This window comes from Peromyscus maniculatus, chromosome 20 (genome assembly GCF_049852395.1).
Source record: "Peromyscus maniculatus bairdii isolate BWxNUB_F1_BW_parent chromosome 20, HU_Pman_BW_mat_3.1, whole genome shotgun sequence".
Lineage (NCBI taxonomy): Eukaryota > Metazoa > Chordata > Mammalia > Rodentia > Cricetidae > Peromyscus > Peromyscus maniculatus.
Window position 1 is genome coordinate 65,343,975 of NC_134871.1, and position 12,790 is coordinate 65,356,764.

Sequence of the window (12,790 nt, forward strand, 5' to 3'; positions counted from 1 at the left end):
ACACAGACAAACATGCTGTCAAAATACCAATGCACATAAAATAAAAATAAATTCTTGAAAAAAAAAAAAAAGAATAAGCCTCACTGTGTGATTTATCTGAGAGCTGGGTGGCAGGCCCCCTAAAAGAAAAAAACAGCTAACAACAGTATGTCTTTCTGTGCCTGGCTAATCTCACTTAACACAGTGTCCTCTGGTTCCATCCATGTTACTTTGTTATTCCACACAGTTCTTTGTCCATTGATGGAGATCTAGCTGATTCCACATCTGGGCTGTTGTGACTGGCCTTGCTGTGTACATGAGGGAGCAGATGTTGTAGGCACTCAGCCACCTTCTAATTCTTTCTTCCATGGCCCCACTCCCTCCCCTTCATTATGTTTGAGAATGGAGACAGGATAGCATACCTACTTGTGAACATGCCTCTCTCCAGGTAAGGTCTAACCATGTAGCTTAGATTAGCCTTCAATTCCTTTTCCTCCTGTCTCAACCTCCCTAGTGTTGGACTACAGGCCTGTACCACCACACCCAGGCATAACAGTCTCTTTTTAACCAGATGTCTTTTTTTAAATGTAAAATTTGCCTCATTTATTTGAAAGTCATTTATAACAAGATTGCCCATATTTTATTTATTGCCAGTATTTCATTTACTGTCTCCCTTAGTAAAAAACAAAACAAAACACTTTTCTCTTCTCTGATTTCTTTTAAATTTTTTATTGTAATTGATTGATGAATTTTTTTATTACAAAATTTTTTTCATATAATATATCTGATCATGTTTTTTCCTCCCTCATCTCCCAGATCCTCCCCTCCCCGCCACCTTTCCAACTCTAGCCTTCTTTTGCTCTCTCTTTAGAAAACAAAAAAAGACAAACAAACTAACCAACCAGAATAAAAAAACAACAACAGAAAAAAAAGTAAAAGCATGCAGAGACACACACACACACACACACACAGAACCCATAAGAGCACAAAATCGCAAACCATAACACATAAGCCAAAGACCAGTAAAATAAAAAATGCCCAAACAGAGCATGATAAGACCAAAAATAAAAATAAAAAAATATAAAAAATACCATTGAGTTCGTTTTGTGTTGACCGTCTCCTGCTGGGCGTGGGGCCTGGCCTCGAGTATGTTAGCTAGACTGCTACTAAAATGATAGTCTTAGTTCTCTACATTACAGAAACAGCGCATGCTGCTTACAAACTGTGAAGTGGTTCCTTCCTAGCAAGTCACTAAAGAATTTACAGCACACAGCTACTTTTTCAGAGTTTTGATTTTTTCCCCCCAAAGGTCACTTTGACAGCTAAGAGGAGATGGGGTCAGGAAGAGGGTAAAAGTTGAGAGGACAGAAGAGAGGGAAGTAGCCTGGGATGACTGGTGGGGCAAGATGGAGAAGGGAAGACAAGAGCTCAGAAACCATAGCACCACAGGACGCTGGGTGTGCTGGCACAGGGCAGAGGAGTGAGCGTCTTTGGAAGTGAAGGAGAGAGGACTTTTGGGTGGGAGTGTGTGTCTGAGACGCTAGGGCATTTCTCTGTGGCACTGTCACATAGACAACAGGGACATAGGAGATGAGAATCTGGAGATGAGCAATGAAACAAAGCCAGGCACTGGAGCCAAGATGTGCTAACAGATCCCATGGCACAGACTGGAGGGGGAGCCCTAAGTGGTCCCAGAAGGGGAGGTCCAGTCAAGCAGGAGATACCAGTAGAAGAATCCAGAGAGGCAAGAAGGATCTCCCACACAGAGGACACCCCTGTAATCTCAGTGCTGGGGAGGCCAAGGAGGAGGGGGATCTTGACTAAAGGCCAACCTCAACTACAAAGGTGCTCAAGGCCAGCCCAGGGTGCAGAAAAACTGACACCCCTTCCCCCAGCACCACAATAGAATGCCAACAAGAGTCTTTAAAAGTTGTCTTGGTCAGCTGTGACAGAGATCACTGAGATGTTTGTGGGGCAAAAATGTAAGATGGACATCAGGCTAGCAGGTGTAAAATCCACAGTTGACCTTTGCCAGAGCAGGTGGAGGCGGAATGCACATTTGAGGAGTGCCAGCAATACCTAGCTGCTCATCCGTAGTAGTTAGGATTTGGACTCTTTTGTTTTTGTTTTCTTGTATTGCTGGGGGTCAATCTAGGACCTTGCACATGCTAAGCAAGCATGTCACCACCATGGAGCTGCAGTCCCATCCCTTAGGATCTTGGACTGTGTTACCTACAGTGCAATAAGTGTGCTGGGGACGGCTGATTAAGGTTGTTGTTTTAACTGCTTATGATAACCTTATCTTTATTGTTTTATTCCGATTATAAAGCAGTATATACTTAATGGAAAAGTTTTAAGCTTTAAACATATAACCGAGAATAATGTTCATAACTATGTTTCTTTATATGTAGCCACAGTCATTTGAGATATGCCCGTCCAGGCTTTTCTCTGAACATGTGGCATCCGTGGGTATGTTTTATCTTTTCGTATCTGTGTTGCAAAGTTCCTGAAGTGGAATTGTGGGGTCAAAGGACAAACACATTTGACATTTTGATAATGCTTCGTTATCGAAAGAGCTCTTTTTTTTTTTTTGCCATTATCATTGTTAAGTATAGATAGAAGATACGTGACCATGGAAAATGTTGATGTTGAGAAGAATAAAAAAATAATTGAGGTCACGGAGAAAAAAATGCTGAGTAGTCAAAAGTAAGAAGGCCAGTGAGGATGGGGACCACGGTCCAGGAAGTGGCTTTGTGCTGAGGTCAGAGGGGAGAAGCCACCTCCTGGGCCATGGTTCCAGCCACAAGGAGGAGGGAGGGTGGGTGGCAGATGACAGGATCATCCTCAGCATTGCTGTATCCACAGAGCTTGTGGAGTGAAGGCATTCAAAACATTGCGCTCCCTCGATGTGTAGTCAAATAATTAGTCACTCCTTCCAGGAGCTTAGTAGAAGTGTTTCATGTAATAGCATCAGTTACTGTGTTCTTAAAAATTAAATGTTAAGATTTCCTACTGAATTTCCTAGTCCTTCATGCACAGTGAACTCTGGCCCAAATCAGAGAAGACACCCAGTTTAGGCATTACACAATTTTGATGTTTGGTTAGCCTATCTTAATTATACATAATGGGTCTCATTATGCCGTTTTCGTGTACGTACACAGCGTCTTCAGGTCATCTTCTCCCCACCCGTCTACCCTCTCTTGTCCTGTTCCTGTTTTCTAATCCCATTCCCACCCTCATTAGTTGCTTATGTGTGCACACACTCACGTTTGACCCAGTGAGTTCCGTTATGGTTTGTTTACAGAAGCGTGGCTGGGAATTGGCTTACAAGTCATGCACATGGTACCCATGGTTACACCACCGAGGAAGGTCTCCCCGTTCCTCATCAGTCATCATCTCCATCTAAATCCTCAGAGATGGGCAGGGCCTCACGAACCCCAGCTCCTCCCGTGACAGGGTGTTGGTAAGCCCAATCTTACGTGGATCGTGTATAAATGAGCACGGATGTTTTGAGTTCCGTAGTTCAGCAGCCACATTATGCCTAGAAGTCAGCATTTTGATGTGTCCTTGCTTCTCCAGCTCCTAACAGTCTCTCTGCCCCTTATCTCTGATGTTTTTTATGCCCTGGAAAGGCTGCTATCAATATCCCATTTATGGCCAGGCATTCAGCAAAAAAGAAACTTCTCTAACCGAAGCTGCCAGTAGCTCTACTGTATGGACATAAACATTGTTACTTGGAATGAAATTGGACAGGCACATCAGGTCCACTTAGCAAAGCCACAGCAGTAGCGTCCGCACTGGGGCCTTTGCTCTTCCCAGCTCTACGCTTTTGACTGGGTTTACAGGCCCAGATAGAAGCTCTCTCGGGGGAGCAGGCCTCAAATTCAATTTTAAAAGGCAGCTGATTACTCCCATAACAAACTTGCTACCGTGGCTCCTTGTCTGTGTGGTCGGCATTGTTGCACACAGAGTTCACAGCTGAACAGGACTGTTGATGGCAGTTTTCCCGCAGCAGCCTACGCAGCACTGTCCAAGTATGGCTAGCCCACCAGGAGGAGGCTTCTGGTCCAGATCCACTGATTTACATGGATTTCTGTGGCCAAGGTGTGTGGTGTCTTCAGTAGTTGGGTCTTACCAAGTAGTTTCAGTGGGCCACCAAGAGCAGTGGCAATTATCTGTATTGTTTTGGGGTATCAGGGACGGACTCCTCAGGAAACAGTTCATATGGGGGAAGCCTAGCCCTGGATGTGGGATTTTTGTTTAATAACCTTCTGGTCTCTGATAGCCATTTTATCTGCCTATACAGGGTACCTCCGTTTAAACTTAAATTGGTTTTGAATAGCTTATCAGCTGTCAGATTTCCTTTGGTCTTTTTTTTTTTTTTTTGTATATTGGTTTTGGTTGGCTCTCTTTCCCTCCTGCTCCCCCCATGTCTCTGCCTCCTGTCTGCGTAAACCTTAAACCTTTCCACCTCCAGTTTCCTCCTTCAACTTTTATACCACACATTGGTATTCCCTCCTGCTTAATTTTTCTTTTGAAGGAAAGTGTTTCAAAAGCTGAGAGAGAGAGAGAGAGAGAGAGAGAGAGAGAGAGAGAGAGAGAGAGAGAGAGAAGGGAGGAAAGGAGAGAGGGAGGAAGGAAGGGAGAGAGAGAAGAAGATGGAGGGGGAGAGAGTTAGAGAAAGAAAGAAAGAAAGAAAGAAAGAAAGAAAGAAAGAAAGAAAGAAAGAAAGAAAGAAAGAAAGAAAGAAAGAAAGAAAGAAAAAGAGAGAGAGTAGAGTGCACATGGATGCGATGCATGTGGGCTCCTCCAGGGATAACTCATCAAGTGAAGAGCCTTCCAGGGATAGCTCTTTGGGGTCATCAAGCAAAGGGCAGTGGTAGCAGTTGCTCTTAGACTGAACATCTTTAACCTTCCTCTCCAATCAGCCTTCAAGATCTGTGCTTCTAGCAGCTTCACGTTCATGGCACGCCATTGACTTCTGTTCACAGCCACCACCACTTTGACTGTGTTCGTTCCAGCCCCAGATTTCTTACCAGCTTGACCTCTTAGATGGTCCGTGGTTTCCACTGAACCTCCATCAGGGCTTGGCTTGGGGGCTAAGCCCTGGGCAGCCATGTGCTGTGTATAGCTGTCGCTTTATAAAGGGCCATCACATGCAAGCGTCTTAGCAGCCATTTTACCTTTTCTATCTCCAAAGGTCTACTTCAGTGCAGACTGCCCACTAAATAAATGATAGCTATTTTACGTGTGCAAGTGTGACGGATCTGTAGACTTGGCACCTAAAAAGAGCTGCTGGGGAGTCTGAGGCAGGAGGACCGCAAGTTCTAAGGCAGCCTGGGTCATTTTGTGAGACCCTGTTTCCAAATCAAAAGGCAAAAAGAGAGCTGGGGTGTAGGGATCGATAAGAGTGTGTGTTTAGCACTTAGGAGGCTCTGGGTTAAACTTCCAGCTGAAAATGTGTGAGGCCATAGTTTAAAACACCAGAACTGGAAAATGAGGGGGAGAGCGAGAGCGAGAGCGAGAGCGAGAGAGCGAGAGAGCGAGAGAGCGAGAGAGAGAGAGCGAGAGAGCGAGAGAGCGAGAGAGAGAGAGAGAGAGAGAGAGAGAGAGAGAGAGAGAGAGAGAGAGAGAGAGAGAGAGAACAGACAGAATTACAAGGACAAAAGTAGACGTTAGATGCACTCACAAAGGAGCAGCAACTGAAGACGTTTGACCTTGCAACAAGTAGCAGAATTATTGCTCTGGAGGGAAGAGCAGCCTCAGCCATGTGTATCATTCCCATCATAACAAATTAAGTGCATGTTTAAGAAATCCAAAATAGCTCGAATCTCTAAGGTGCTGTAGCTACATTCATACACATACCATTAAACATGTCAAACAGTACTACATTGTGGTATGCTCTGGGTAAATGTCTGAACGTCTTTAGCTGCATCTTGCTTGCTGAGAACAATTGTAAGATCGAAGTCTCAGTTGGGGTTTGCAAAAAATTTGGTGACTCTTTGGGGTCATCAGGGAAAAAGCCTGGAGCCGGATGCAGTGGGAGTACTCGGATACACGGGCTTCCCTTTTGTCCCCTCGGCCACCCCAGCAGCAAGGAGAGCAAGAGTGATCAGCTACCAACTGCCACCTCAGCAAGGAAGAGAGGAAAGTTACAAAACATGATTAAATAAAAAATAAAATAAAAAAAAATACTGGGAAATGAGAGAGGTTCAAAGAGCTGGTTGTTTTAAGTTTTCTAAGACGCTGCATTTAGGGCTGAGAGATGCCGTTGTCAGAAGGCTGCCAGGGTAATCACATGGAGTCACTACATTGCAGGGACAGACTACCAAGCAGGTTGTAGGTGCCACAGGCTCCTAAGCATCATTCCTGGCACAGAGCCAGATACTGCTTGTACATGCTGTTGTCTCTTTCCATCCAGATCTGTTTCCCTCAGAACAAGCGATTTACCCAGACTGGCTAGTTAACTCATAGGCTGGCTGTTACCACCTCCCCCTCTTCCTTTAGTGAACGATTGGCAGGAGGGCTCCATGCCCACGTCTGAGAAGTCACCTTGAGGCTCCACATGCAGGGGGTGGGGGGGCGGGGAGGGACACGGCTGAGACGGGCATTTGCTGTAGGGCTGCACTTGACTGGCACCATAACCTCTGACGGATGGCAACTCATAGGTGATGGCTGGCTGGACTCAGATCACCCGAGCTGTTCAGTTTTTTCTTCTCTGAAATGTTAACTTGAACAACGAAATGGAGCCTTTGGGATGGAACTTTCGTTGTCTCCCTTAGTCTGTTATTTATTAACTAGTGACTTAAAAACATTTCCTTAGGTCGAAAACTTGGAAAAGCATTCAATGGTGAGTGCATGAAAATGGGATTTGGTTTGAGTCCTCTTCATTTCAGGGGGTGGGGAGGTATTTGCACATTTATGCATGCTTTCTTATTTTCTGCAGTATGGAGTTCTGCCACTGAACTGCATTCTCAGCCCCATATTTCCTTAATTTTTGTTGTAACAGGGCATGCAATAAGCTGCTGGAAGCATCTTTCTCAACCTACTCCATTTGCATTTCTTCTTCTTTGCAGTATGAGAACTTGCTGGGTATTTCCCACGTATAGGCACCAAGCTAAGTATCTCACACACTATACTTTATTCAAAACAAGCCGGGGTGGGAAGAATTGTTCCATTTTAGATGCTAACAGTGAAGTCTATGCCGCCCAGGCCAGTTAGGAAGCGGTAAGTCTGGGGTCTGAGTTCAGATCTGCCTGCCTCCAACAACTGCCCTTCTAGACACTGTGCATTCATCTTCGGAGCCATCAACAGGACATTACTGAGTGCCTAACATCTGGGACACTACCGTACTCTCGTTCAGCTATGAACCAGGGCAACACTGTGCCCTCAGAGAATTCAGACTCAGTGCGGACTTAGGACTCAGATGACCATAGAGAGTACAGAGAAAAAGGAGGCAGAATGGCGGAAGACCCAAAGGCGGTGGTGCAGACGTCTGACCCCTGAGCTCCTGGGTTCAGATCCTGGGTTCAGACTTTAGACACAGTGTTTGACTTCTCTGCGCCTCCTTAGAGGTGCAGAGGTAGTGATGGCACTGATCCTGCCAGCTCGGGCTGGTGTCGGATGTCGTGATTTGGCTGGAAAGAGCTGAGATGTGAAAAGGACGATGGGATGCGTGAAGGACTCTGAGTCGTAGCTGCTTTGTCGAGGCCCGTGGGAGTGGAGAAGTAAGTAGCTGGCTTCAGGGTGCAGCCCCTTCACCGGATGCGGTTCATTGAGGAACGGGATGTGGAGGGTGAATGGGAGAGCCAGGCATTTGCGAGGCTCTTTGTGAAAGGCATAATGGAGGGTAGATGCGCTAAGATGAAGTGCTTCTCTATGGTTGTGTTTCACAGCCAGTGTAGAAAGTACAAATGTTTTTTTAAAAAATTAAAAATCCCTTGACTCGGCACTGCATATTTTGCTTAACTTTCTTTTTATTCCCACGAAGTCTTAGGCCCTATAATACATAGAAGCATTGTTTCCTTCTTGAAAAATCACACACTGTGCACTTTATTGGCCTGTGGCCCCCGCCAGAGGGGAGAGTTGGGATCTTGACACCATGTGAGGTCTCCACCCATTCCCACCCACCATGGTGCTGGTCTCCAGCCTGGAGAGGGTTCAGTTTGAGGGGGTGGGGCATGGGCTGAGCTGCCCTGTGTGTAGACAGTTTCTGCTGCCTGGTGCAGTCCAACCCACATCAGGTAATAGATGTTCTTAAACATTTTTTTTTCATTGTGGTAATATATATATATATAACCTAAAACGTACCATCTTACCATTTGTAATTATGTAGCCCAGGGGCATATAATACATTCACATTGTGGTATATCCATCCCCCGCATCCAACTCCATACTCTTTCATCTTGCAGATAGAAAACTACACCCATTAAACCTAGCTCCTCACGTTCCCCTCCCCTGACAACCACCATTTCATTTCATGTCTGTGTGGAGATGACCTCTGTGGTACTTCATATAAATGGAATCATATATTTATCATCTTATGACTGCTTATTCTACTTAGCATAATACTCAAGATTCTCCCATGTATAGCATATTTAGATTTCCTTCCCATTATGCTGAGCAGGATTCTGTATGTACAGGCCACGTTTTGTCTGTTATTCATCTGTTGATAGACATGGATAGCCTCAACCATTCACTGTTGTAAATAATGCCTTGTTACACGTGGTATGCAAATATCTATTTGAATTTCTGTTTTCAATTTTTTTTGAGGTAGGAGACAAACCAGTTTTATAATATAGCTTCCTACTTCCCACACCACCACAGAAATACAATTTTTCTGTGTGACTTCTCTATTTAAAACAACCCATTCTTATTATCATATAGTTCTGAAAGATTCAAGCACCTAAATATTGCTTCCTTTATAATTATAAAAACAAGAAGTATAACTAATATTAAAGATTTTGTGGTGCATCAGATTTCTTACAAAACGGAAAACACCAAAACGTGTGTGTCCTCCACTAATACAGAATTTGGTAACTTTTTTTCTGCTAATTTAATTATGAAAAAATACTGTATTATTTCCCCCCCTTTACCCAAATTTAGGATTCGTTTCCTGGCCTAGAGTTGTTTGTAGGTGATTGCTAGGTGGTGTTGGTGTGGAGGGGACTCAGTGTGAGGCGGTTAGAGAGGCTGTGGTCCCCCTCCCCCTTCCAGCTGCTCTCCATTCTGAGGAACTGGCCTGCTTACTGCTCCGCATGTCTGTGGCAGTCTGCTGTGATGGGGTTTACATTCTGTTGTCCTGTGGGGGAAGCATTCTTAGTTTCCCTTACAGTAAACATTCAGAAAGTGCTAGAAGGAATTTTCTGGCCATCCCTCTGATTGTTATACCCGGCAGACTTGAGCCCACTTGATGAAGTGCTTAAGAGGGTTGTTCCAGAGCCTGCTGAGGCTGCTTCTCAGTACACAATGAACACATGGAAGAGTTCTTTTGTTTATGCATTCTGAATTCTCAAGATGAAAAATTTTGTTCTAGAAGATTTAAAATAAGGGGAGGTGAACTTGTACGGGCTTTTTTGTTGGTTATTCCCTCTCATTTCTACGGTCTTAATTTTTGTCAGGCTGTAAAAACTCATTTTGAAATCAGGCCTACTCTGGTAGATTGGACATGGAGTTATGCCTCAAATATGGTTTGAGTTTATGGGCAATAGCAGTTTGAATAGTCTCCTTTCCTTCCCAGGACATGTACAGTCACTATAATTGAGAAACCTCCAGGCCAAGGACTAGACCAAATTTCACCTGAGCCTTAGCCAACAGCAAAGCCAGGGTGGTGTGCATTGGGAACCCTGGGGGCCCTAGGAGACTGGACCCCTCAGATGTAAAGTGATAGTGAGCCTCCCAAGATGTGCTTAAAATATATTTCTATAATGAATACCATCTGTCTTTTACAGAACCTCAACTGTTGCGGCCATGACTTAGAAAACAAAAATGCCAAATCAGCACAGTTAAATAACATTACTCTTCGGTTATATAATAGGTTATTTTAATTTATAGGTGTGTATTAAATGGGAAAAGTTTATAGAAATATAAAAGTTGATCATGTGGAGTTCAAAGGGCCCCAGAGTACCAAGACAGTTTTGAAAAAGGAGAAAGTTGGGAGATTCACATGACCTGATTTTAAAACTTAATGCAAAGCCACAGCCATCAGCAGTGTCTTTGTGCTGATTGAGTTTTCCACAAGGGAAGAGAGGAGTGAAGGGTCTCTAACAAGCGGTGTTGTGTTGGCTGAATTTCCACACACAGAGTGAGGCTGAGTTCCTGCCTCACACTTTATATACAAATTAACTCAAAGTCAGTCAGTAACCCAACTGTAAGAGTTAAAACCATAAATCTCTTAGAAGAAAACAAAGACAAATCACATGACCTTGGATTTGACAGTGGCTTCTTGGAGAAACACAAAAAGCTGGAGCAACAAAAGAGGTATAAACAGATACCATCAAAATTAGAAACATGTGCATCAAAGGGTATTGTTGAGAAATGAGACTTTTTTTTAAGGAATAATAATCAGAAATCATGTATCTAGATGGTCTTTAGTATCCAGAGTACATAAATAATTCCTGTGCTCCACAAAAAGACAACTCATTTGAAAACTGGGGAAAGGTCTTGAGCTGGCAAGTCTCTATAGAGTAGGTACAGATGGCCAGTAGCAAGGGAAACATATCCCAGCAACACTGGTCATTAGACACATGCAAATGAAAACCTCAGGATTACTTCACACCTACCTGGATGTCTGCTATTGAAAAAAGCAATCAGCACAGAAAAGAACAAGGGCATGGGGACATTAGAACACTCAGACATTGTGAATGGGATTGTCACACACCAGCAACCGTGGCAAACATTTTGGTAGCTCCTCTAAAAGCTAAGAAGTACTGTCCGACTCCCCAATTCCAGTTCTAGGTTTAAACTCAGAAGAATTGAAAAACAGGAACTTAGATGTCTGCCAGATTCACTAAAGCACTGTTTGTAATAGCCCAAAGATAAAAGTAACCCAAGTATTCAACAGTAGGTGAGTGTTCAAACAAAATGTGGCATGTGTAGACAATGGAATCAATCATAAAAAAGGGATCGTGGATGAAACTTCAAAATACTGCACTAAAGTGAAATACTAAGACAGATGTTGGACTGGAGAGATGGCTCAATGGTTAAGAGCACACTGGCTGCTTTTCCTGAGGACCCAGATTCGATGCCCAACACACACATTGTGGCTCACAAACTGTCTCTTAATTCTAGTTCTGAAGGGATATGATGCCCTCTGCCAGCCTCAGTGGGCATTTGCATGTACCATGGTGCACAAACATACATGTGGGCAAAATACCTGTACACATAAAAAATAATAAAAGACAGATACAATATGAGTCCAGGTGTATGCCATATGTAGAAGGCAGCAAATGAATAGGAACAGAAAGATTTAGAGGTTGTCCTGAAGAGGGAAAGGGGAATTGGGAATTATTGCCTAATGGTTACACAATCTCTTGGGTGATTGATTTGGTAATAAGTGGTAACGGTTGGCAACTGTTAGTGCTACGAAATGGTCCACTGAAAACTGGCTAACATCAGTAATGTGTATATATGTGACTGCTAGAAAACGGAAGTTGGTAAAAGAACAAATGACTTCAGTGTGTCTCTTGTGAGTCCACGGCGCGTACACACAGGGACACTGTAAAGCATGGACTAGCTTTGTGGGCTGCGAGAATGAACAGTGTGATGTTGTTTTCAGCTCTTCTGAAGCAGACATGTTGGCCTTCTGAGATATATTCAGAGCTGAATTATTGGGGAAGGGTGTAGTGACAAAGTATGTTTATAAGAGGAGCCCAGATTGGCACTGGGAGTGTGTGCAAAGGGTGGTGCTCATCGGAGCTCTCCTTGGAGATGCTGCTGGGGATGTTTGTGGATGGAAGTCGTCTTTAGAAATGGTTTCTCTTGGCCTGGAGCCAAGAGGGACAGAGGCTTCCTCCCCGCTTTGTTCTACTGTGGAATGTCTTGGGCTCTTGGTAGGGGAGTTTGGTGATGGGCTCGAGAACTGGGTAGGGTGAGAAGCAGTTTGAGTCTTTTCCTTCTTGCAAGGGTTTGCCAGGTATTTGAAGAATAGTGTTTAGAAGAGACACATCACCACGCCTTCTTTGCTTATGCAAGTCTCACTGTGGCTCAGCTTGTCTGGAGATAGAACTTCATTCTGATGTAAGTAACTACATTCACTGGGAAGAATGGCAGGGCACCGGGAACTAACTCATCCTACTTATCTTTCTGAGGCTGTGATAAAACGCCATGGACAAAAGCAGGAGGGGAACGGGTTTATTCCAGTGTACAGTTCTAGTCCATCATAGAGGAAAGCCAGGGCGGGAACTCAAGGCAGGAACCTGGAGGCAGGAACTGAAGCAGACGTCATAGAGGAGTGCAGCTTACTGGCTTGCTCTCCGTGGTTTCCCCAGGTTTCTTTCTTATACACCCCAGGCACCCAAAGACTGCCTGCCCAGGGATGGCACAACCCATGGTGAACTGGATCTTCCTATGTCATTTATCAATCAAGAAAATGCCCCCTAGGTCAATCTGATGGGGCATTTTCTACATTGAGATTTTCTTGTCAGATGACTCTAGCTCATGTCTAGTTGGAAAAAAAAAAAACAAAAACAAAAAACAAAAACAGAAACAGAAACTGACCAATACACCTGACTGCTTGTCAACACAAACACATATCACTATTAAAGCATAAACTTCCCTTTCTCTTTTGTCCAAAGATGTCATGTTCATATTA

At 44.0% G+C, this 12,790-nt stretch overlaps 1 protein-coding gene across 3 annotated transcripts in view; it reads left to right on the top strand.

The window, feature by feature from the left end:
* Nucleotides 1-12,790, top strand: part of Ano6 (anoctamin 6) — a 199,320-nt gene that overhangs the window by 63,439 nt on the left and 123,091 nt on the right. Inside the window, exon 1 of one of the 3 annotated variants that reach the window (XM_076556664.1) lies at nucleotides 7,531-7,706. The exons of the other annotated variants lie outside the window; for them this stretch is intronic. Within the exon in view, the coding sequence (XP_076412779.1) occupies nucleotide 7,706 (1 nt within the window). The 5' untranslated portion in view covers nucleotides 7,531-7,705. Of the gene's footprint in view, nucleotides 1-7,530; nucleotides 7,707-12,790 lie in introns of those variants that run through there. 3 annotated transcript variants of the gene reach the window in all.